The sequence below is a fragment of the Salmo salar genome, chromosome 20 (genome assembly GCF_965601325.2).
Source record: "Salmo salar chromosome 20, fSalSal1, whole genome shotgun sequence".
In the NCBI taxonomy this organism is placed as follows: domain Eukaryota; kingdom Metazoa; phylum Chordata; class Actinopteri; order Salmoniformes; family Salmonidae; genus Salmo; species Salmo salar.
The window spans coordinates 81,712,854-81,739,511 of NC_138310.1; the positions used below are offsets into that span (position 1 = coordinate 81,712,854).

General features: G+C 44.5%; 2 protein-coding genes across 6 annotated transcripts in view; both read left to right on the forward strand.

Moving 5' to 3' along the window:
• Positions 1 to 673: 673 nt before the first annotated feature.
• Positions 674 to 26,658, forward strand: part of LOC106581405 (arf-GAP with Rho-GAP domain, ANK repeat and PH domain-containing protein 1) — a 122,871-nt gene continuing 96,886 nt past the window's right edge. For 2 of the 5 annotated variants that reach the window (XM_082966762.1, XM_082966764.1), the window contains exons 1-2: positions 674 to 845; positions 17,585 to 18,889. In XM_082966762.1, coding sequence (XP_082822888.1) covers positions 17,688 to 18,889 — 1,202 coding nt within the window. In that variant the 5' untranslated portion in view covers positions 674 to 845; positions 17,585 to 17,687. Of the gene's footprint in view, positions 846 to 17,584; positions 18,890 to 23,913; positions 24,126 to 26,658 lie in introns of those variants that run through there. The other 3 variants (XM_082966763.1, XM_082966766.1, XM_082966765.1) reach the window with 3 other exon arrangements.
• Positions 19,498 to 23,354, forward strand: LOC145862456 (general transcription factor II-I repeat domain-containing protein 2-like). The gene is made up of 2 exons (XM_082966767.1): positions 19,498 to 21,226; positions 22,408 to 23,354. Exons 1-2 carry the CDS (start codon positions 20,006 to 20,008, stop codon positions 22,996 to 22,998), a joined length of 1,812 nt encoding a protein of 603 aa, XP_082822893.1. The 5' UTR covers positions 19,498 to 20,005; the 3' UTR covers positions 22,999 to 23,354.

Here is a 26,658-nt window from a genome sequence, read left to right on the forward strand (position 1 = left end):
TCTGCATCCAACGTCTTTATTGTGTAGCCTAATCATCTCATGCCAAAAAAAAATTGGTGGGAAAAAATCGAATAGACCTATGCCACGTTCAGGGCAATACAATCCCATAAACCACAATAGCCTTGGTCCTAAGGGATTGGATTTATGTGATATCTAGGCCTACTGAACTAGTCTGAGTAGAAGATGCCTGCAGATGAGGAAATCCATATGTATTCACAGAAATAACGTAGGCCTATATATATTGGTCTCCGGGAGAGTTGTTAGGACAGATCGACTCTGACTGCAGGCATAGGCCTACTTTTCAGCGCCAGTGTAAGAAACTCTCATCCCATGAAGTTCGTTACTGTAGCCTCAACACTACAGCAGTCACTTGTCGCCTTCCTGTGGTTGAACACGACACGACACGTCCTAGAATCACTCAGAAATATGTATGTGAATACAATGTCCAGTGTTGTTATTTTATGTTTCCACGCAGAATGGAACGATCATTTTAGACAGAATGGCTATTGTTGCAAAGCACCTGACCGAATTGTCCCCATGTTGCTACTAATGTCCAGGATTAGCATGTCCAGAAATAACTTGTTAGCCTGCGATTCGTCTCCAAAACGTACATTTGTGTGGAACTGGTTCCCTGTCTGTGTGTTCTTCAAAGGTTGAAAACCGGACTGTGCTCCTTCTGAATTGTAATCGGTCACGTGACCGCGGCGGAAGTTTTCGGTGGATTTGTGTCTTTGCTGCTTTCGAAGCGTGAGAAAAGGATATTGGCGAACTCGCCCTGAAATATCCCCAAATACCACAAAACCTCAACTCCAGTCAGCAGGGAAACTGTTCAAAACACAGAGAAGGTAAATCATATATATTTTTAATTTTCTGGAGAGTTTACAATTGAAAAACGTCAGGAAAGAAAGGACCAAAACAGATTTTGTAATGAGGTGAATTTGTAAAGAATTCCTCTGCACTTTCTAGTATAGTTGCGAAGGCATAACAGCCTAGACTCGGATGTTATTGTCAACAGTCTAGCTACGTTTTTAGAGCAACCTGTAGGATTGTAAACGGGCAGTTACTGTTAGTTCATGTATTAAAATGACCGCCTGTAGCGTTTCATCGTGGATAAAATAAAATGATAAACGCCTAGAAGCGTTTTCTTTCTTTTGTGGTAGATTTAGGCTATAGTTTAAACGACCGAGAAGCGAGGACCCCGTCTCCGTTATTGTAAAACGCTGACACGGTTGTTTATCCCAGAGGGATTCTGTTTTCTTATCGGATCTCAGGGCTCACGTCCGCTCATTTTACAGGATAATAAATCAATGATTTACAATATTAACAAGTTATTTCCGTGCGTGAAATGGGAGTTGTGTTACTGGAATAGACTGAGTTAATGTGCACCTCTGTCGGTGTTCCGCCGTCGTCCAAACTACAGGTGCAGATTTGACAGGTGCTTGGCAGATCCATGTATTTAGCGCCCCATTTAACATGGGGAATATTTAAACAATACTATGTAACTGTATGTCTAGAATTAGAACAATATTACAAATTCTCTCACTGTTATTATTATTATTATTATTATTATTATTATAATACAAAAAATCATAATACATTTAATTTGTATAGTGCTTTTCATTACAGTTCTCAAAGCTCTACTGAGAAAAAAAAATCTATACATTTAAAATCAAGGCAGGTAAAAGGGCAGTAGTGGGCTAGGTGCCAAAATCATTATAGATTGCGACTAGGACTATAAAAGAGGGCTTTAAGCATTCCATAGGCGAGGGGCAAGGCAGCGGAAGGCTTGGTCCCCCGTAGTTCGGAGACGTGTCTTGGGGACTTGAAGCAGTAGGGAGTGGCTGGAGCGGGGACTGCTAGGTGGCTCGCTGATTGAGATGAGGTTGCTGATGTAGGTTGGGCTCAAAAATACACCTTATGAAACAGCAGGGACTGTGAAGAGACACACACAAAGGTACAGACATACACATACGCACACAAGCGCTTGCACACGCACTCTACACACACGTACATTGTAATATTGTTGTATGTGGTATTATAACTTTTGCATTTAGATATGTAGTGGTGTAGTAATGTCATATGATGTACTGTTTCATCTTTTGTTTTATATGTAATGTTAGTGCCTGAATGTTATTGGACCCCAGGAAGATCCCTAATAAATAGAAATGTAATTTAAAAACAGGATAGGCCCAAGCAGTGACCCATGAGTGACACCGCATGTGACTGTAGAATCCTCTGATCTGGTCTCTCCAATAGTGATGTATTGCTTCCTATTGGAGAGTTAGGAGGAGAATCAATTCAGAGCTGTTAGAGAGATAGCAGTGTGCTCTCTGAGACGCTGCAGGAGGATGTTGTGGCCTACGGTGTCAAAAGCAGACCTGAGATCTAAGAGGAAGATCCTGAATCAGAAGCTAAGAACTAAGTCGTGGTTGGGCTAGGTGATATGGCCAAAATATATCACAGTATAAAAAAACAATGTGTCGGTATTTTATGTTTTTGAATAATACAAGTCTACATTTGCTTTATGAGTAGTGAGTGACCCAGGGTGGCAAAACACAAGTGATTTCAATGGGTCTTTCTCCATTCTGATCAATTAAACTTCAACCCAAAATTATTTTCAGCATTTTCATCAATTTCTGCATTTCCTGCACTCATTTGAGATCATTTCCACACTGCCATGAGGGTCTGCACGATATGTGAAAACAATCTAGGCCTTATTTATAACCAAATGTTGCAAATGCGATTTGACTAGCGATTTAGCGCAAAACACTTGCGTGAACTGTTGGAAATATAATTATTCAATTTTTTTTGTTAGAATGTAATAGTGGGCACTTTGAACAGTGTTTTTTGACATAACAACGAATTAAAATGCCAGGGAGGAGTTTTTGTGACAGGTTAGTAACCAAATTGTTGATAAGTGTTTCCTAGGGGACCCTATAGACTTTGGCTACATCGAATGTTTTCTCTTAGCTACCTCCTGTAAGTCAGAAGTTTACATACTCCTTAGCCAAATACATTTAAACTCAGTTTTTCACAATTGCTGACATCTAATCCTAGTAAAAATTCCCTGTTTTAGGTCAGTTAGGATCACCACTTTATTTTAAGAATGTGAGAATGATTTATTTCAGTTTTTATTTGTTTCATCACATTCCCAGTGGGTCAGAAGTTTACATACACTCAATTAGTATTTGGTAGCATTGCCTTTAAATTGTTTAACTCAGGTCAAACGTTTCAGGTAGCCGTCCATAAGCTTCCCACAATAAGTTGGGTGAATTTTGGCTTGGGGTCATTGTCCATTTGGAAGACCCATTTGCGACCAAGCTTTAACTTCATGACTGATGTCTTGAGATGCTTCAATATATCCACATCATTTTCCACCCTTATGATGCCAAGCTATTTTGTGAAGTTCACCAGTACCTCCTGCAGCAAAGCACCCCCACAACATAATGCTGCCACACCCCGTGCTTCACGGTTGGGATAGTGTTCTTCGGCTTGCAAGCCTCTCCCTTTTTCCTCTATACATAACGATGGTAATTATGACCAAATAGTTATATTTTTGTTTCATCAGACCAGAGGACATTTTGTCCAAAAAGTACCATCTTTGTCCCCATTTGCATTTGCAAACCGTAGTCTGGCTTTTTTATGGCGGTTTTGGAGCAGTGGCTTCTTCCTTGCTGAGCGGCGTTTGAGGTTATGTCGATATAGGACTCGTTTTACTGTGGATATAGATACTTTTGTACCTGTTTCCTCCAGCATCTTCACAAGGTCCTTTGCTGTTGTGCTGGGTTGATTTGCAATTTTCGCACCAAAGTAAGTTCATCTCTAGGAGACAGAACGCGTCTCCTTCCTGAGCGGTATGACAGCGGCGTGGTCCCATGGTGTTTATACTTGCGTACTATTGTTTGTACAGATGAACGTGTTACCTTCAGGCGTTTGGAAATTTTCCCCAAATGATGAACCAGATTTGTGGAGGGCTACAATTTTTTTTCTGAGGTCTTGGCTGATTTCTTTTGATTTTCCCATGATGTCAAGCAAAGTGGCACTGAGTTTGAAGGTAGGCTTTGAAATACATCCCCAGGTACACCTCCAATTGACTCAAATGATGTCAATTAGCCTATCAGAAGCTTCTAAAGCCATGACATCATTTTCTGGACATTTCTAAGCTGTTTAAAGGCACAGTCAACTGGACTCACTGGAATTGTGAAACAGTGAGCTATAAGTGAAATAATCTGTCTGTAAACAATTATTGAAAAAAAATATTGTGTCATGCACAAAGTAGATGTCCTAACTGACTTGCCAAAACTGTTGTTTGTTAACAAGAAATTTGTGGAGTGGTTGAAAAACTAGTTTTAATGACTCTAACATAAGTGTATGTAAACTTCCGACTTCAACTGTATGTCCTGGATGGCAGGATGCTTGGCCCCAGTTGCGTACTGGGCCGTTCGCACTACCCTCTGTAGCGCCTTAAGGTCAGATGCCAAGCAGTTGCCTTACCAGGCGGTGATGAAAATAGTCAGGATGCTCTCGATGGTGCAGCTGTAGAACCTTTTGAGGATCTGGGGGCCCATGCCAAATCTTTCCAGGCTCCTGAGGGGGAGAAGGTTTTGTTGTGCCCTCTTCATGACTGTCTTGGTATGGTTGGACCATGATAGTTTGTTGGTGATGTGGACACCAAGGAACTTGAAACCCTGTCGATGTTAATGGGGGCCTGTTCTGCCCGCATTTTCCTGTAGTCCACGATCATCTCCTTTGTATTTCTCACTGCCAGTTCTCTGACCACCTCCCTATAGGGAGTCTCATCGTTGTCTGTGATCAGGCCTACCACTGTTGTGTTGTCAGCAAACTTAATGATGGTGTTGGAGTCGTGCTTGGCTACGCAGTCGTGGGTGAACAGGGAATACAGGAGGGGACATGGTACTCACCCTTGAGGGGCCCCAGTGTTAAAAGTACTTAACACCACTGGCCATCAGCAAGCATGGCCAACAACTAGCATACTGGGGTCAAAGCAAAAACAAATCCCATGACTGAAATTTAAATCAATCGCAGATGATTACCGCCCCATGGCACTCACGTCAGTAGCAATGAAGTGCTTTGAAAGGCTGGTCATGGCTCACATCAACAGCATCCTCCAGGAAACCCTAGAGCCACTCCAATTTGCATACCGCCCCAACAGATCCACAGATGACGCAATCTCAATCGCACTCCACACCGCCCTTCCTCACCTTGACAAAAGGAACACCTATGTGAGAATGCTATTCATCGACTACAGCGCAGCATTCAACACCATAGTGCCCACGAAGCTCATCACTACGCTAAGACTCTGGGACGAAACACCTATCTCTGCAACTGGATCATGGACTTCCTGACGGGCCGCCCCCAGGTGGTAAGAGTAGGCAACAACACGTTGATCCTTAAGTAAAAATACTTTATTGTACTATTTAAGTAGTTTTGGGGGTATCAGTACTTTTACTTAACTACAAAAGGATGTACGTTTTACTTCATACATTTTCCCTGACACCCAAAAGCACTCGTTACATTTTGAATGTGTAGCAGGACAGGAAAATTGTAAAATGGCCATGCACTTAACAAGAAAACATCCCTCATCCTATTGCCTCTGATCTGGCAGACTCACTATACACAAATGTCTTAGTGTCGAAGTGTGCCCCTGGCTCTCCGTAATTAAAAAAAGTATTATAATAATATGGCTCCACCTGGTTTGCTTAATGTAAGGAATTTGAAATGATTTATACTTTTAATACTTATGTATATTTAAAACCAAATACTTTTACTAAAGTAGTATTTTACTGGGAGACTTTTACTTGAGTAATTTTCTATTAAGTTATCTTTACTTTTACTCAAGTATGACATGCTGGGTACTTTTTCTACAACTGCTGATGACCATGCTGGTTGACATGCTAGCTGTTGGCCATGCTGGTTGACATGCTAGCTGTTGGCCATGCTGGTTGACATGCTAGCTGTTGGCCATGCTGGTTGACATGCTAGCTGTTGGCCATGCTGGTTGACATGCTAGCTGTTGGCCATGCTGGTTGACATGCTAGCTGTTGGCCATGCTGGTTGACATGCTAGCTGTTGGCCATGCTGGTTGACATGCTAGCTGTTGGCCATGCTGGTTGACATGCTAGCTGTTGGCCATGCTGGTTGACATGCTAGCTGTTGGCCATGCTGGTTGACATGCTAGCTGTTGGCCATGCTGGTTGACATGCTAGCTGTTGGCCATGCTGGTTGACATGCTAGCTGTTGGCCATGCTGGTTGACATGCTAGCTGTTGGCCATGCTGGTTGACATGCTAGCTGTTAGCCATGCTGGTTGACATGCTAGCTGTTGGCCATGCTGGTTGACATGCTAGCTGTTGGCCATGCTGGTTGACATGCTAGCTGTTGGCCATGCTGGTTGACATGCTAGCTGTTGGCCATGCTGGTTGACATGCTAGCTGTTGGCCATGCTGGTTGACATGCTAGCTGTTGACCATGCTGGTTGACATGCTAGCTGTTGGCCATGCTGGTTGACATGCTAGCTGTTGGCCATGCGGCCATGCTAGCTGTTGGCCATGCGGCCATGCTAGCTGTTGGCCATGCGGCCATGCTAGCTGTTGGCCATGCGGCCATGCTAGCTGTTGGCCATGCGGCCATGCTAGCTGTTGGCCATGCGGCCATGCTAGCTGTTGGCCATGCTAGCTGTTGGCCATGCTAGCTGTTGGCCATGCTGGTTGACATGCTAGCTGTTGGCCATGCTGGTTGACATGCTAGCTGTTGGCCATGCTAGTTGACATGCTAGCTGTTGGCCATGCTAGTTGACATGCTAGCTGTTGGCCATGCTAGTTGGCCATGCTAGCTGTTGGCCATGCTAGTTGGACATGCTAGCTGTTGGCCATGCTAGTTGGACATGCTAGCTGTTGGCCATGCTAGTTGGACATGCTAGCTGATGGCCATGCTAGTTGACATGCTAGCTGATGGCCATGCTAGTTGACATGCTAGCTGATGGCCATGCTAGTTGACATGCTAGCTGATGGCCATGCTAGTTGACATGCTAGCTGATGGCCATGCTAGTTGACATGCTAGTTGACATGAAATCATGTGAATAAACTGAATAAAAACAAGAAACTACATTATGAAACAAAGATAAATGACATAAAGAATGATAGTACCTTAAAGAATGGAGCACCTTAAATTACATTTTGGGCAAAAAACCAAACTCCGCGCTATCATTCACTGAATCAGATGGCTCATTCATCACAACTTGAATTATTTTTTAATTGCCGAGATTAGCAAATTTAGGCATAATTTTTCAGCAACAAACGCTGACACTACACATCCAAGTATATCTGAAGAAATTATGAAAGACAGGCATTGCAATTTTGAATTCCGTAGAGTGAGTGTGGAAGAGGTGTAAAAAGTTTTGTCTATCAACAATGATAAGCCAGCGGGGTCTGACAACTTGGATGGAAAATGACTGAGGATAATAGCAGCCGATATTGCTACTCCTATTTGCTACATCTTCAATTTAAGCCTACTAGAAAGTGTGTACCCTCCGGCCTGGAGGGAAGCGAAAGTCATTCCCCTACTTAAGAATAGTAAAGCTCCCTATACTGGCTCAAATAGCTGACCAATCAGCCTGTTACCAACCCTTAGTAAACTTTTGAAAAAAATTGTGTTTGACCAGATACAATTCCACCATCAGCACCGGCCTGTACCCTACCTTCCCTAAGCTCTCTCCTGGCACCTTACATTAAGTTTGAATTCGTCCTGCTAGGTGCCTTAAACTGGGACATGCTTAAACCACCTGACCAAGTCCTAAAGCAATGGGACTGCCTACATTTTTCTCAGGTTATTACCAATCCCACAAAATATGACTCCAAACACTCAAAAAAAGGCTACTCTCCTTGATGTTATCCTCACAAATAATCTTGATGGGTATCAGTCAGGTGTTTTCTGTAATGACCTTAGTGATCACTTTGACAGCCTGTGTTCGCACTGGCTTCTCAGTGAAACAACCTGTCCTGATTTGTCATAGACGCTTGCTAAAAAACTTGAATGAGCAAGTCTTCATTCCTGACCTGGCCTCTGGAAATTGGTATAGAATCAGCTTGATCCCCTCATTTTTATATCTTCAGTGGTATTGTAAACAAACACCTCAAAGAAAATGAGAATTAAAAACGGGTTCAGTCCCTGGTTCGACTGGGATCTGGCAGAGTTACCCCACCTCAATAATACCATTTGGCGAAAGGCTCGGCACACACATACTCAGGCTGACTGGCTCTCGTTCAGGCAAATGAGAAATAAGTGCACTCAGGCTATCCAGAAGGCCAATGTTAGTTACTTTAAGGAGCAGTTCTCTCTCTGTGGGTCTAACCCCAAGAAGTTCTGGGAAACGGTTAAAGACCTCGAGGATAAACCCTTCTCACAGCTGCCCATGTCCCTTAAAGTTGATGTGGTTGTTACTGACAAGAAGCACGTGGCTGAGCTCTTTAATCACCACTTCATTATGTCAGGATTCCTATTTGACTCAGCCATGCTTCATTGCCCATCCAACATTTCCTCTACTCCCACCCCTTCTAATGCGACTAGCCCCGATGCTCCTCCCTCTTTTTCCACTGCCACGCTACAAAGTTTCTCCTTGCAGGCGGTCACTGAGTCTGAGGTGCTAAAGGAGGTCCTTAAACTTGACCCCAAAAAAACATCTGGGTCAGATGGTTTAGATCCAGAAGGTTGCACCCCCTATCATCGCCAAGCCTATCTCTGACCTTTTTAACCTGTGTCTCCTCTCTGGGGAGGTTCCCATTGGTTGGAAGGCAGCCACAGTGTGTCCTTTATTTCTAAGGAGATCAAGCTGATCCTAACAATTTCTATTTTTACCTGTTTATCAAAAGTGTTGGAAAAACTTTAAGGAGCAGTTCTCTCTCTGTCAATAATCAACTTACTGGCTTTCTTGACGTCTATAATATTCTCTCTGGTATGCAATCTGATTTCCGCTCAGGCTATAGATGTGTCACTGCAACCTTAAAGGTCCTCAATGATGTCACCATTGCCTTTGATTCTAAGCTATTTTTATTGACTTGGCCAAAGCTTTTGAGACTAGACCATTCCATTCTTGTGGGCCGGCTAAGGACTATTGGTGTCTCTGAGGGGTCTTTGGCCTGGTTTGCTAACTACCTCTCTCAAAGAGTGCAGTGTATAAAGTCAGAACATCTGCTGACTCAGCCACTGCCTGTCACCAAGGAAATACCCCAAGGCTTGATCCTAGGCCCCACACTCTTCTCAATTTACACTGACAACATAGCTCAGGCAGTAGGATGCTCTCTCAGCCATTTATATGCAAATGATACAGTCTTATACTCAGCTGGCCCCTCCCTGGATGTTGTGTTAAATACTCTACAACAAAGCTTTCTTAGTGTCCAACAAGCTTTCTCTGTCCTTAGCCTTGTTCTGAACACCTCCAAAACAAAGGTCATGTGGTTTGGTAAGAAGAATGCCCCTCTCCCCACCGGTGTGATTACTACCTCTGAGGGTTTAGAGCTTGAGGTAGTCGCCTCATACAAGTACTCAGGAATATGGCTAGACGGTACACTGTCTTTCTCTCAGCACATATCAAAGCTGCAGGCTAAGGTTAAATCTAGACTTGGTTTCCTCTATCGTAATCGCTCCTCATTCACCCCAGCTGCCAAACTAACCCTGATTCAGATGACCATCCTACCCATGCTAGATTACGGAGACATAATTTATAGATCGGCAGGTAAGGGTGCTCTCAAGCGGCTAGATGTTCTTTACCGATCGGCCATCAGATTTGCCATCCTTATAAGACACATCACTGCACTCTATACTCCTCTGTAAACTGGTCATCTCTGTATACCCGTTGCAAGACCCACTGGTTGATGCTTATTTATAAAACCCTCTTAGGCCTCACTCCCCCCTATCTGAGATATCTACTGCAGCCCTCATCCTCCACATACAACACCCGTTCTGCCAGTCACATTCTGTAAAAGGTCCCCAAAGCACACACATCTCTGGGTCGCTCCTCTTTTCAGTTCACTGCAGCTAGCAACTGGAACGAGCTGCAACAAACACTCAAACTGGACAGTTTTATCTCCATCTCTACATTCAAAGACTCAATCATGGACACACTCACTGACAGTGGTGGCTGCTTTGCCTAATCTATTGTTGCCTTTACCTTCTTACCTTTGTGCTGTTGTCTATGCCCAATAATGTTTGTACCATGTTTTGTGCTGCTTCCATGTTATGTTGCTACCATGTTGTTGTCATGTGGTGTTGCTACCATGATGTGTTGTCTTGTGTTGTTGTCTTAGGTCTCTCTTTATGTAGTGTTGTTTCGTCGTGATGTGTGTTTTGTCCTATATTTTTATTTAATGCATTTTTTAATCCCAGCCCCCATCCCTGCAGGAGGCCTTTTGGTAGACCGTCATTGTAAATAAGAATTTGTTTTTAACTGACTTGACTAGTTAAATAAAATAAAAAAAATCTAATTTACAGTAAATAAATTGACAACAGACTTTTAGCACACTTATAGGGAAGGACATTCAACAAGCACAACACTTCCTCAAATGACTGATGATTGGCTGAGACATTGATTATAAAAAGATTGGGGGGGGGGCTGTTAGACTTCAGTGCGGCTTTTGACATTATCGATCATGGTCTGCTGCTGGAAAAACGTATGTGTTATGGCTTTACACCCCGTTGCTATATTGTGGATAAAGAATTACCTGTCTAATCCAGGTACAATCAGGAAATCCCCAGGGCAGCTGTCTAGGCCTCTTACTTTTTTCAATCTTTACTAACGACATGCCATTGGCTTTAAGTAAAGCCAGTGTGTCTATGTATGTGGCTGACTCAACACTATACACGTCAGCTACTACAGTGACTAAAATAACTGCAAAAACTAAAAGCATTGTATTTGGGACAAATCATTCACTAAACCCTAAACCTCAACTAAATCTTGCAATGAATAATGTGTAAATTGAGCAAGTTGACCTGACTAAACTGCTTGGAGTAACCCTGGATTGTAAACTGTCATGGTTAAAACATATTGATACAACAGTAGCTAAGATGGGGAGAAGTCTGTCCATAATAAAGCATTGCTCTACCTTCTTAACAGCACTATCAACAAGGCAGGTCCTACAGGCCCTAGGTTTGTCGCACCTGGACTACTGTTCAGTTGTGTGGTCAGGTGCCTTGGTCAGGTGCCTTGGCAGCAGCTAATGGGGATCCATAATAAGTACAGATACTGTGATTTTTTTTTTTTTGCGATTCGATGTTCCAACATATTGTTCACCATATGTCTGCAGCAGAGGGACAAGAGAGAGCCTTGAGAGCCAGTCATGGAAATAAAAGTGCTGAAAACAAATTGTCTCCATATTTAAAAAGATGGAGAACAAGATATGAGGGAAAAATACTGGAATTTTGATGCAGGTACAGCCAACTAGTGGAAAAATAATATTGCGATATTGTCAAAACCATACGATATATGTAACTATTGATAATTTTTTTCATTATTGAATATCACCTTGTTTCTCGAGTAACCTGGCTGCTCCCCATCCCTCTCTGGACTTCTAAAAGCTCTGTCCAGACTGTGTCGTGTACTTTCCTTACACAGTCTTTTAATCCCAGCACTGAGCGTGTGTGTGTGTGTGTGTGTTTTTGTGTAAATCAAAACTTTTTTTGCTCACTGGCAGTGGAGTCACAGCTAGTGGCTGCTGACTAACAAAGTACCCCGCCATACTCAGTAATCACAATGGGTCAGAGATACATTTAGCTTGTCTGATTTTACCATATTGGGATGGGGACCTTTTGGATGATGACCCTATATCTGTAGTACCATTTTTGTATGTTTATCTCTTCATGAGACAGAGAGGATGGAGGAGAGTGAAGGGGAGATAGAAAGAGCCTAGATATTGTTTGTGTGATCTCAGTGGCTCTTTGAGGTCGTTGGCTGAGTCAGCATGTTTACACCTCTGTCTGTCTGTGAATCCCCGAGATGAGTGACTGGAGATGTGTGTGAAGAGTCAGACGTTTCTTTTATTTAGTCTGCTAAACGGGCAACCTGTGGTGTGAAACAGAGGTGTTAAAATGCAGAGAAAGAGACAGTATGAGTGAAAGAGAAGGTAGTTGAGGATAAAGCAGTAGCTCATATTGAGACGAGGCGGGGAGACTCAACAGTAGCTCATATTGAGACGAGGCGGGGAGACTCAACAGTAGCTCATATTGAGACGAGGCGGGGAGACTCAACAGTAGCTCATATTGAGACGAGGCGGGGAGACTCAACAGTAGCTCATATTGAGACGAGGCGGGGAGACTCAACAGTAGCTCATATTGAGGCGAGGCGGGGAGACTCAACAGTAGCTCATATTGAGGTGATGTAAATGTCACCTTGTGACGTCATAGTCCTATCTGAGAGGGCAGCTTATAAAGAACTGAGTTTAACTCTGGCATCGTGTATTTTTACGTGTACCTGAAAGGGGATGTGAAGCTTGACACCCACACACAATCTCTTACTTCCCTTAAAGCATGTCAAAGATGTCAGGTAACTCTCTTAATCGGTGTCTAAAATCACAACTCTGGCTCTATCTTGTCCATATGATTCCCCCTGGCGCCTCTAATCTGTATTCCTGTTTTCTGTTGCCCAGGTAACAGAATGCCCCATTGTTGCTGCAGTATAGAAACATGGTTATAACCAGCCTGGAGAGAGAGCTGGTTTAGCAACCACAGGTTGTAGGACAGGGCAGGACAGGGCAGGACAGGACAGGGTCAATAGAGAACTGAACTGGGTACCACTATGAAATACACAGGATCATCAAAAATACACTTTATTACAACAAGGTTCAAATAAGCTGTAGGGGCCAGCAGACTGAGAGTGGCAATCAAAAAGGTTTACAGTTTCAGTGTCTCCAGTACATGCAGTTTTCAAGTAGTGTAGCTCAGGCAAAGCAAATATCAAGTTTGGTGTGGGACTTGGAGACAGCAGCAGTTCTGTCCTTTCCCTTCCTCTTGGCTCTCAGAAATGCAGCCATTTTAAGATAACAGGTGGAGGCGCTGGTCACAATCACACCTGCAATCAATTAACACCAGTAATAAATTAACAGAAATAACCAATTAGTTCAAACAGACCGATAGCAACCTCACAGTTCAGTCTCATGACTACCATATTACATCTAATAGAGGCAACTCCACCTGTTACAAGATGGACACAGTGATAGATGGACATTCTGGAAAGATAGATGCACAGTATATGCTTAGAAAGAGAAGACAAGCGAAACTGTAAGTCATTCATGCTTGAAGGAGTGAAAGGCCAAGATAACAGAAATAGACAGAGAAGATGTACAGAGAATATACAGTACCAGTCAGAAGTTGGACACCTACTCATTCAAGGGTTATTCTTTATTTTTACTATTTTCTACATTGTAGAATTATAGTGAAGACGTCAACACTATGAAATAACACATATGGAATCATGTAGTAACCAAAAAAGTGTTAAACAAATCAAAATATATTTATTATTTTAGATTCTTCAAAGTAGTCACGCTCGACACGATCCTGTCTCGGAGCTCTACGGAAAATTACTTCCACCTCATTGCTTGGTTTTTGCTCTGCCATGCACTGTCAACTGTGGGACCTTATATAGACAGGTGTGTGCCTGGACTCCAATCAAGTTGTAGAAGTATCTCAAGGATGATCAATGGAAACAAGATGCACCTAAACTCAATTTCTAGTCTCAATTTTTAGTCTCAAAGCAAAGGGTCTGAATACTTATGTAAATAGAGTGTATATATAAACTCAGCAAAAAATAAATGTCCATTTTTCAGGACCCTGTCTTTCAAAGATAAATCTTAAAAAAACACAACTTCACAGATCTTCATTGTAAAGGGTTTAATCACTGTTTCCCATGCTTGTTCAAGGAACCATAAACAATTAATGAACTTGTACCTGTGGAACGGTCGTTAAGACACTAACAGCTTACAGACAGTAGGCAATTAAGGTCACAGTTCTGAAAACTTAGGACACTAAAGAGGCCTTTCTACTGACTCTGAAAAACACCAAAAGAAAGATGCCCAGGGACCCTGCTCATCTGCGTGAATGTGCTTTAGGCATGCTGCAAGGAGGCGTGAGGACTGCAGATGTGGCCAGGGCAATAAATTGCAATGTCCGTACTGTAAGACGCCTAAGACAGTGCTACAGGGAGACAGGATGGACAGCTGATCATCCTCGCAGTGACAGACCACGTGTAACAACACTTGCACAGGATCGGTACATCCGAACATCACACCTGCGGGACAGGCACAGGATGGCAACAACAACTGCACGAGTTACACCAGGAATGCACAATCCCTCCATCAGTGCTCAGACTGTCCGCAATAGGCTGAGAGAGGCTGGACTGAGGGCTTGTAGGCCTGTTGTAAGGCAGGTCCTCACCAGACATCACTGGCAACAACGTCGCCTATGGGCACAAACCGATCGTTGCTGGACCAGACAGGACTGGCAAAAAGTGCTCTTCACTGACGAGTCACGGTTTTGTCTCACCCTGGGTCATGGTCGGATTCACGTTTATCGTCGAAGGAATGAGCGTTACACCGAGGCCTGTACTCTGGAGCGGGATCGATTTGGAGGTGGAGGGTCCGTCATGGTCTGGGGCGGTGTGTCACAGCATCATCGGACTGAGCTTGTTGTCATTGCAGGCAATCTCAATGCTGTGTGTTACAGGGAAGACAACCTCCTCCCTCATGTGGTACCCTTCCTGCAGGCTCATCCTGACATGACCATACTGCTCGTTTTGTGCGTGATTTCCTGCAAGACAGGAATGTCAGTGTTCTGTCATGGCCAGCGAAGAGCCCAGATCTCAATCCCATTGAGCACGTCTGGGACCTGTTAGATCGAAGGGCGAGGGCTAGGGCCATTGCCCCCCAGAAATGTCCGGGAACTTGCAGGTGCCTTGGTGGAAGAGTGGGGTAACATCTCACAGCAAGAACTGGCAAATCTGGTGCAGTCCACGAGGAGGAGGAGATGCACTGCAGTACTTAATGCAGCTGGTGGCAATACCAGATACTGACTGTTACTTTTGATTTTGACCCCCCCTTTTGTTCAGGGACACATTATTCAATTTCTGTTAGTCACATGTCTGTGGAACTTGTTCAGTTTATGTCTCAGTTGTTGAATCTTGTGATGTTCATACAAATATTTACATGTTAAGTTTACTGAAAATAAATGCAGTTGACAGTGAGAAGACGTTTCTTTTTTGTTGAGTTTATATATTTTTTTCTAAAAACCTGTCTTCGCTTTTTCATTATGTTGTATTGTGTGTAGATTGATAAGAAACATTTGGAGAGGGAGAGAGAGAGAGAGAGAGAGAGAGAGAGAGAGAGCTCTGTGGTCTCTGTCCTGTCAGTTAGAGGAAGGACAGGAAATACCACAGGAAATGATTTGCAGTTATTTTACAGACACTGATGTCCTTCTTCACACTTTCAGAAATGGTATCCATTTAACATGCAAAATAGACAGCGGTTGTGTGTGTCCCTCCACATAGAGGCACCTACCCACCCCGCGCAGGTGTGTGTGTTGACTCTTGTGACGGATCTGTGACACCACCTCTGTCCCGCAGTCTGTTCTGGTCTAATGGTCTTTCATGGTTGCAGAATAAAATAGTTCACCTATTGGACTGTTTTCTGCCTGGTACTAATGAGCTCTTTGTTATGCTGATGTGTGACTAGAAAATACATGTGTGTCTGTGTGTAATATGTGAGGTTTGCTGTCTTGTGTCACACAGCTCCTACATCCTTGTACAAAGTGTCCTCTTGTCCAATTTTTGAGTTACTTTTGAAACTATGAGATGGGGTAAACGTTTACCTTGCAGCTTCTACAGTCCTTCAGCAAAGGAGAAGAATGTCCAGGTGCTATACTACTGAGGCTCTACTGTAGTCATCAGTAGAGGTAGAACAGATAGTTTGTGTATTAAAGATACGTGTGTGTTTTGTCAGAGAGAGATCTTTGCTGGTGGGTGTTTTTAAAGAGGACAGCACTGTTCTCGACCTCCATAGATTAACATCTGCTGATCACTGACTGTAAGACGAGGTACTTTTAGAGTTTAGGAAGATAAGCTGAGTCTTCTCTCATACTGTGTTTGTGAGCGCATTGTGTGTGTGTGTGTGTGTGTGTGTGTGTGTGTGTGTGTTTTTTGCGCGCGTGCGCATACTGTGTGTGTGTGTGTGTGTGTGTGTGTGTGCGCGCGCGCATACTGTGTGTGTGCGTGTGCGCATACTGTGTGTGTGCGTGCGTGCGCGCGCATATTGTGTGTGTGTGTGTGTGTGTGCTAGCTGTTGGGTGTTTGTGGTCTGTTTAGAGACGGTGGTCTCTTATCTGTGGTTAGGGAGGGAGGGGGGGAGAGGGAGGGGAAAAGGAAGAAAGAGAATTAGCCAACAGTAATGCTTTTGCTCTGGTGTCAACAGTGTTTATAGTGGTGTTCATTGCTCTGGTGTCAACAGTGTTTATAGTGGTGTTCATTGCTCTGGTGTCAACAGTGTTTTAGTGGTGTTCATTGCTCTGGTGTCAACAGTGTTTATAGTGGTGTTCATTGCTCTGGTGTCAACAGTGTTTATAGTGGTGTTCATTGCTCTGGTGTCAACAGTGTTTTAGTGGTGTTCATTGCTCTGGTGTCAACAGTGTTTATAGTGGTGTTCATTGCTCTGGTGTCAACAGTGTTTATAGTGGTGTTCATTGCTCTGGTGTCAACAGTGTTTTAGTGGTGTTCATTGCTCTGGTGTCAACAGTGTTTATAGTGGTGTTCATTGCTCTGGTGTCAACAGTGTTTATAGTGGTGTTCATTGCTCTGGTGTCAACAGTGTTTTAGTGGTGTTCATTGCTCTGGTGTCAACAGTGTTTATAGTGGTGTTCATTGCTCTGGTGTCAACAGTGTTTTAGTGGTGTTCATTGCTCTGGTGTCAACAGTGTTTTAGTGGTGTTCATTGCTCTGGTGTCAACAGTGTTTTATAGTGGTGTTCATTGCTCTGGTGTCAACAGTGTTTATAGTGGTGTTCATTGCTCTGGTGTCAACAGTGTTTTAGTGGTGTTCATTGCTCTGGTGTCAACAGTGTTTATAGTGGTGTTCATTGCTCTGGTGTCAACAGTGTTTTAGTGGTGTTCATTGCTCTGGTGTCAACAGTGTTTATAGTGGTGTTCATTGCTCTGGTGTCAACAGTGTTTATAGTGGTGTTCATTGCTCTGGTGTCAACAGTGTTTATAGTGGTGTTCATTGCTCTGGTGTCAACAGTGTTTATAGTGGTGTTCATTGCTCTGGTGTCAACAGTGTTTATAGTTCATTGACCAAGAGGTGGAACTTGTTGATTTCCAGACAAAGATTCTAATCTCACTGTCGTCTTCTAACATCCTCTTCATGGGGTTGCCGTGGGGGGGGGGGGGGTTGCCGGGGGGGGGGGGAGGTTGCCGTGAGGGGGTTGCCATGAGGTTGTGTGTTTCTGAACGGAATATAAGTGAATTGTATTGACTGGATTATACACTTCTATTGATAAAGGTTGAATTCCTAACCTGTCTTCCTGTTTCTTCCACAGGTTTAATCTGAACACTGACTGGACACACACACACACAAAAACACATATCTACACACATATACACGTAGAGACACACCCACTCAAACACACACACACTGTGGTGATGTCTGATGCGGAGGGCTGTGTGTCGGTGTGGGAGTGGCTGTGTGTGCTGCATCTGGACCAGTATTTCCCAGTGTTCCAAGACGCAGGGTTTGGAACGTTGTTGGAATGCCAAGGGCTGACCCAGGATCAGCTGGAGACGATTGGAATCACATTGCCTGGACACCGCAAACGCATCCTAGCCAGCCTGCAAAAAACACTCCACACAAACACTCACACACACCCAGAGAGAGAGCACGATGCTCTACACACACACCTGGCTGCAGAGGGAGACCAGAGAGGGGAAGAGAGAGCAGTGTTCACAGACAGACCCAGCCCTGTGGGGAGTGAGAGACCAGTCCCTGCACAGAGACCAGTGTCCAGGGAAGGAGAGAGGGATGGAGAGAGACCGAGACCAGTCCCTAAGGAGAGACCAGTGTCCAGAGGAGAGAGACCAGTCCCTAAGGAGAGACCAGTGTCCAGAGGAGAGAGACCAGTCCCTAAGGAGAGACCAGTGTCCAGAGGAGAGAGACCAGTCCCTAAGGAGAGACCAGTGTCCAGAGGAGAGAGACCAGTCCCTGCACAGAGACCAGTGTCCAGAGAAGGAGAGAGGGATGGAGAGAGACCAGTCCCTGCACAGAGACCAGTTCCTAAGGAGAGGACAAAGTACCGCTCTGTCCCTGTAGAGACATTGGACTGTGTCCAGACTTACCCTCGTCCCAACACTACCCCCTGTCCTACCACCCTCCATTCTACTGCCCAGGACTCCCCTTTACCCCCCATCCCACCTCGCAGCACCCCAAACTGCCCCCCACTACGCTTCATCCCCACCTCCCCTAAACACTCCCCCACGGCACCCAAACCCAGATCTGAACATATTAACTTAAACACCCCAACCACTGTACCTTCTGCTAGCCTCACCACCAATCCCCTCACCTTACCCTCCCCCAGGCCCTGTCCTGCACCTCTGGCTATCTACCCACCAGCCAGACACCCCCAGCAGGTGTGGGAGGGAGGAAGAAAGCCCTCCCCTGGTTCCCCCTCTTCCTCATCCTCCTCTTCCTCCTCATTTGAACGATATGACCAGTCATCATCTGATCAAGGCGTGCCTCCCCTCCCCCCTAAAGTCTACATGGTGGGGGCGGGCCCTAAAGAGCCTCACAGCCCTGCTCCAATCCCACATCGACCTCCTGTCTTGCCCTCCAGAACCACACCCACACAGAGGTAAGAGGGCCTCTGATTGGCTCCCAGTGTTGTGAGTTCTACTTCTGTCGTTTTGTTCTATTGGACACAATCTAAACCAACAGGCTCAGATAAACTGCTTCCCTTTCAGAAGTGTGTGTGTGGTCAGGGTGAGGTTTCACAGGAACAGTAGTATCTCTGACTGTGAAGTGCTTCTCTTTTACAGGGTGTTTGTCCATGGTTAACATCGCCCTCTACAGGGCAAAATCTGTTTCCTCATGACATACCAAATCCTGATCATATACACTTTGTCCACAAGGTGGTGACCCTGCTGCATCAGCACGTGATATTGTGCTCTAAGGCCTACTGTACACTGACCTGCTTTCAGTTAACGACTGCTGCTACTCAGAGAGAGTGTATCTCACAGAACCATGGGCAGTATTAGTTTACACTGAGTGTACAAAACATTAAGAACACCTTCCTAATATTGAGTTGCATACATTAAGAACCCCTCCCCCCCCCCCACACCGCCCTCAGAACAGCCTCAGTTGGTCAGGACATGGACTCTACAAGGTGTCAAGTGTTCCACAGGGATGCTGGTCCATGTTCACTCCAATGCTTCCCACAGTTGTGTCAAGTTGGCTGGATGTCCTTTGGGTGGTGGACCATTCTTGATACACACAGGAAACTGTTGAGTGTGAAAAACCCAGCAGCGTTGCAGTTCTTGACATAAACCGGTGCTCCTGGCACCTACTACCATACCCCGTTCAAAGAGACTTAAATCTTTTGTCTTGCCCATTCACCCTCTGAATGACAAACATACACAATCAATGTTTCAATTGTCCCAGGTCTTAAAAATCCTTCTTTAACCCCATCTCCTCCCCTTCATCTACACCATGGGTGTCAAACTCTGGCCCGCGGGCCAAATTTGGCCCACGGGGTAATTATATTTGGGCCGCGAGACAATACCAAATTACTACTAGAGCTGGCCCGCCGGTATTATACAGCGCATTCACCGCTAATACTACGAATCCCATAATGCTCTGCTGTTGTTTTCGCGCGCCAATCAGGACAGGACCCAGAAACGCCCTCTCCTCTGTGACAGTAGTCATAGCAACATAGACGCTACAACTGTCAGCGCGCTATCCCTTCCCAAAAATGGCGAAAAGAAAGGCAGAAAACAGGAGCTTTCTGGACAAGTGGGAGGCAGAATATCTGTTTACATATGTAAAAGACAAACCTGTTTGTCTTGTTTGTGGAGTCAACGTGGCTGTAAGTAAGGAGTACAACATTAGACGACACTATGAAACGAAACACCATGACAAATACAAGGACCTGGACATGACTCAAAGGAGCCAGAAAGTAGAGGAGATGAAAAGAAGTTTGGTTTCACAACAGAATATGTTCAAAAAAGCCACATCACAAAGTGAGGCTGCTGTAAAGGCTAGTTATATAGTGGCAGCAGAGATCGCAAAATCAGCCCGGCCCTTTAATGAGGAAGAGTTTGTGAAAAAGTGCATGATGAAAGTTTGTGACCTCGTATGCCCAGAGAAAAAGCAAGCATTTTCAAACGTGAGCCTGAGCAGGAACACAGTAGCTGATCGCACATGTGATCTTGCCACCAATCTGTATGACCAGCTGATGGAAAAGGGAAAAGATTTCGTTGCGTTCTCCCTCGCTGTGGATGAGAGCTGCGACGCATCTGATACTACTCAGCTGTCAGTCTTCATCCGTGGAGTGGACTCAAATCTGTGTGTTACAGAGGAGCTATTGGGATTCAAATCAATGCATGGCACAACCACAGGAAAGGAAATCTTTGAGGAGGTTTCCAAATGTGTAACTGAAATAAAGCTGCCGTGGGATAAACTCGTTGGATTAACGTCAGATGGTGCGCCAGCGATGTGCGGTAAAAAGAGTGGACTGGTGGGCATGGTTCGGGAGAAGATGCGGGAAGAGAACTGTGCAGGTGAGCTAACTGTTTACCACTGCATCATACATCAGGAATCACTGTGTGCCAAAGCCCTAAAGATGGAACATGTTATGACCACAGTAACACAGGTAGTTAACTTTATAAGAGCCAAAGGTCTGAATCACCGCCAGTTTACATTTTTTCTAGAGGAGTGTGGTTCGGAATACGCAGACGTGCCGTATCACACAGAGGTGAGATGGCTAAGCAGAGGAAAAGTACTGAACAGATGTTTCGAGCTGCGTGAGGAAATATGTCAATTCCTGGAAACCAAAGGGAAGGATACAGCAGAGCTCCGGGAGCAAAAGTTTCTGTGTGAGCTGGCCTTTCTCTGTGACATCTCGAGCCATCTCGATGCGCTGAACCTGCAGCTTCAGGGGCGGGGGCGCATCATCACAGACATGTACGCTGCAGTGAGGGCCTTTAACCTCTATGGGCAAGGCGGGACGAATTCGTCCCACCTACGTAACAGCCACCTGAATTCAGTGGCGCGATTTTTGAATCGTTTGAAATACTATTACTTCAATTTCTCAAACATATGACTATTTTACAGCTATTTAAAGACAAGACTCTCCTTAATCTAACCACACTGTCCGATTTCAAAAAGGCTTTACAACGAAAGCAAAACATTAGATTGTCAGGAGAGTGCCCAGCCTGAAATAATCAGACACCCATTTTTCAAGCTAGCATATAATGTCACAAAAACCCAAACCACAGCTAAATGCAGCACTAACCTTTTATGATCTTCATCAGATGACACACCTAGGACATTATGTTATACAATACATGCATCTCTGTTCAATCAAGTTCATATTTATATAAAAAAACAGCTTTTTACATTAGCATGTGACGTTCAGAAAAAGCATACCCCCCGCAAACTTCCGGGGAATTTACTAACAGTTTGCTAAACGTTCACAAAAAGCATAACAATTATTTTAAGAATTATAGATACATTACTCCTCTATGCACTCGATATGTCCGATTTTAAAATAGCTTTTCGGATGAAGCACATTTTGCAATATTCTAAGTACATAGCCCAGCCATCACGTCTAGCTATTTAGACACCCGGCAAGATTAGCCTTCACCAAAATCCTATTTCCTATAAGAAAAATGTTCTTACCTTTCCTGTTCTTCGTCAGAATGCACTCCCAGGACTTCTACTTCAATAACAAATGTAGGTTTGGTCCCAAATAATCCATCGTTATATCCAAATATCCTCTGTTTTGTTCGTGCGTTCTAGACACTATACGAATGGTAAATAACGGTCGCGCGCATGGCGCATGGCGTGACAAAAAATGTCGAAATATTCCATTACCGTACTTCGAAGCATGTCAACCGCTGTTTAAAACCTATTTTTATGCCATTTATCTCGTAGAAAAGCGATAATATTCCGACCGGGAATCTGCAATAAGCTAAACAGCCGAATGAAATTTCTGTTATACTCACAGACACCATTCAAACAGTTTTAGAAACTTTAGGGTGTTTTCTATCCAAACCTGAACAATAATATGCATATTCTAGCTTCTGAGTTGGTGTAGGAGGCAGTTAAAAATGGGCACATATTTTTTCCAAAATTCTCAATACTGCCCCCTAGCCCAAACAGGTTAAAACTAAACTGTGCCTGTGGGAGAATCAGATGCTGCAAGGAAACCCTTGCCATTTTCCCTGCTGCCAAACCATAAAAGCGCAGATCTCTACCGCCGTGTTCCCATGCGCACAGTTTGCTGAAAAACTCAGTGTTCTCGCCGCTGAGTTTAGCTGGCGATTTGCCGACTTCGATGTCCAGAAATGTAGGTTTGAACTGCTTAGTAATCCCTTCGCAGTTGATGTGGAAAATGCACCAACCAACATCCAAATGGAGCTGATTGGACTCCAGTGCAACGACACGCTGAAGTCAAAGTATGATGCTGTGGGCGCCGCACAGTTTCCACGGTTCATCCCTGACACAATGCCTCAGCTCCGCACCCAAGCTGCTCAGATGCTCTCCATGTTCGGCAGCACTTATCTATGCGAGCAACTTTTCTCCTCGATGAAGATGACCAAAACAACTCACAGGAGACGTCTGACTGATGAACACCTTCGCTCGATACTGAGGATTTCTTCAGCTCAGAGCCTTAGCCCAGACATTGATGAACTAGCATCCAAGAAGAGATGCCAGGTATCTGGCTTGGGCACATCAGATTAGATCAGTGTGCAATAATTAACGTTTTCTTTGTGCACTTTTTCTTGCTACAAGGCATGGGCTTGAATGGTTGATTGATTTATTATCATTTTATTTGTAAAATTATTAGCCAGTGGAAAAAGTTTATTTTGGTATTTAAATCAGAAGGCTGCAAATAGAAAAGAGGCATACGATTTTTATTTAAATTTTATTTATTTAATAAATGAATGCCATTGATGTGTTTTTTTCATTTGAAATTCGATTTTGCATGTCTCCACTATTAAATTATATATTGTATGGTAATAAGCGATGCTTGTTCCATATTCAATGTTAAAGCAAAACTTGTTTGGGTCCATATTAAAAGGTTCATTGGTTCAATGTTGGCCCGCGACTTTGTTCAGGTTTTACATTTTGGCCCACTGGGTATTTGAGTTTGACACCCCTGATCTACACTGATTAAAGTGGATTTAACAAGTGACATCAATAAGGGATCACAGCTTTCACCTGGATTCACCTGGTTAGTCTGTCATGGAAAGAGCAGCTGTCCTTTTGTACAGTGTATATATCCTACTATTTGTGGCCATGAGGAACTATGTTATCAGTTACTACTGCAGTTTCACTGGTAATTCAGTAACCCGACTCTGTGCGTGCGTGCGTGCAGTCTGGTCTCTGTGAGAAAGATTAAGGAAGCAGCGACGATGGCCTCACTCCCCAGCCTGGTGGCCAAATGAACTCTTTCCCTGGGGTGAGCTGGGGAATTCTACTCAGCTTATGTTGTGTGTGTGACACACAGTGTCTCTCTCTCTCTACCTACCTTGTGCTCTCTCTCTCGCGCTGTCTCTCGCTATCTCTACCCACCTTTCAATCTACCCACCCTTCTCTTGCTCTTTTTCTCTCTTTCTATCTCAATCTCTTTACAGAGGGAGAAAGAGAGAGAGAGAATATTTTACAGGAAGTGTCTGCCGTTACTCTTTCTGAAGTAGCAACACACCGCACTACGTCTCTAAAAATGCTCTGTGCTTCCTTCTCTCCGCCCACCTGCGGCAGTTCTCTCCTCCCTCTTTCAGTGAAACGTTAGTTCCTTTCTCCTCCTCCTCTGTGTTTATCGTTCCTCTCCAGTGAGGATGGCCCTGTTGGACATGCCAGGACAGGTGAGAATGACTCTCTTCTTCTCTCTGTGTTTTCCTTTCTGTTTCTCTTCCGCTGCCCCCCCCCCCCCCCTTCTATTCAGGATCTCTGTGCTCTGTTGATGCTCATGCCCCTCCTCCCCCACTGTGTTTCACTTTGTGCTGTTTTGTGTTGATATTTTTGAAACTAGAGGCTGAGCCTAGTAACGCTGAGAGGTGTATAAGTGTGTGTGTGTATTTTTGTTCTGTTATCAGTATTTACATTTACATTTAAGTCATTTAGCAGATATTTATCAGTAGTTGGACAGTAGCTGTGGACAGGGACAAGGAGACAGAAAGAAGCTGGTGCTTTAGTAGTTTTCTGTTAGTGACTTTGGCCCAGTGATGTTGTTATTGTAAGGAGTGATTCAGGAAGGGAAGTGGATGTGACTGTGATACTAATAGATCTCTCATCCCTCTGTAATTCCACAGTTGGGCAAGGAGTCTGCTATGTCTTTCCCACAGACTTGCTGGGGTGGTTTCACACTTGTGAAAGAGTTGGTTGGAGTTGTTTCAAAAAGTTAGACATTTAAACATGAACTATTTTAGAGATGGCAGAATGCCAGTGCGCACACACACACACACACACACACACCACACACACAGTCCTGTTAGCCAGTTTGTGGGGTGTGTGCTATTAAAAACACACTGCCTGCAAACGTGACGGTTCACTTGGGGAAACTTTCATTTGGGCCCTGGCCAGAGATACACAATAGCACCCACTGAGAATGAGGCTTCCAGAGCTGCTTGGCAGATACATTATCCTGTGAATCGCAAAACCAAAGAGAAACCCTCTCTCTGGCCAGGGCCAGGTCAAAACATCTCAGAGCATGAGTGCTGATCTAGGATGTGTCCATATCATCTTATTCATTGTGTTGGAAAAGACCAAACTGATCCTAGATCAGCTATCCTACTCTGAGATGCATTGTGCATACTGGCTCAGAGCATACTGGCTCAGTGGATACTGGCTCAGTGGATACTGGCTCAGTGCATACTGGCTTAGAGCCTAGTGTGCCAGAGCAGGGACTCAGGGAGGGACACAGTGTACCAGTGATGTTCTTTATCTGTGTTGTTCCAGACTAGGAGTCCTTGGGGCTCACAGGAAAGGCCCTGGCTGCCTGCTTTAGGGGTAGGGTTCTGCTGCAGCATACACACTGGGCCCTGAGGAATGAACGAAAGAGAGAGACTGTTAGGTCTGTTGTAGATAAGATGTGTGAACGTTGGGTCTGCTGTAAACACATTTTCACACACTGTATGTTTTGTGGTATGCCTGTGGCCCGGGTGAGTGGGTGTGTGTAGGCGAGGGCGGGGAGGGTGAGTGGGTGTGTGTAGGCGAGGGCGGGAAGGGTGAGTGGGTGTGTGTGTAGGCGAGTACGGGAAGGGTCATTGTTTCTGAAGCTTAACGATGTCCGCTGGACGGATACAAAGAGGTTATATTTAGTTCTCCTACTCCGTCCTTCCACCACTCTGACCTCCTCTCTGACCTCCTCTCTGACTCACTTCCACCTCCTCCTGCCCCTGCCAATCTGGACAGCCAGGGCCATGGTACCCCAGATCGTAGGTGTATTGGTGTATATCATCACCCCATGGTGTGTGTGTGTGTGTGTGTGCAACAGTATTGTGGAGCTCCTGCACCTAAATATCAACAGTATCGACACCCATTTCAGGCCAAGTCAAGCACTGCGTCTTGTACTAACTCTGTGTGACTGACGGGAAGGGGCAGCAGGAAGAGAAAAGGGGAACATGGTCAGTTATTACAGAATACTATCCAGGCCAGTGCATGTGTAGCTGTTGCTGAGATGATTTGACATCAGTCTTATGTTAAGACTGGTGATAGATTTGTAGACGTATTCATGTCCCATTGTGCTCTGGGGTGCTGTTATTTGTGTGTGGAGTGAGAGGTGGTTTCAGTGGGTTATATGTGACATGGGTGGAGATGGACTTCCCTGACAACTCAAACTGAATTCTTCCGCTTCTCTGTCATTTGCTACAAACTCAGTCTGAGATATTGAAGTCGTTTGTGGTGACGTCAAAATGAGGGGTGTTGCACAAAACATCAGCGATTGGATCATCTTTAACCAATCAGAGCTTCAAAGCCAATGAGACATTTTCAAAACGCTGCTTTACCCACGTCTGTTCTGGCTCTGGCCCAACCCATCGGGTTCTGGGACCAATCAGACGGAGTAGAACGGATCCCCATTTTAGAAATCGTCAGGGAGGTACTCCGATCCAGACTCATTGTTGAGAAGAAACGTCCATGGGCGTGGCGTAGCGGTTGGCGGGAGCAAGAAGTTTGGGTAGCCAGGCAAGAGAGAGACAGAGATAATCATTTTGGGGAGTGTGAGGGTTGTCACAAGGTAACAAAACAAAGCCATCACCTACAGAGAGATGAACCTGGAGAAAAGTCCTCTAAGCAAGCTGGTCCTGGGGCTCTGTTTACAAACACAAACAGACCCCACAGAGCCTCAGGACAGCAACACAATTAGACCCAACCAAATCATGAGAAAACAAAAATATA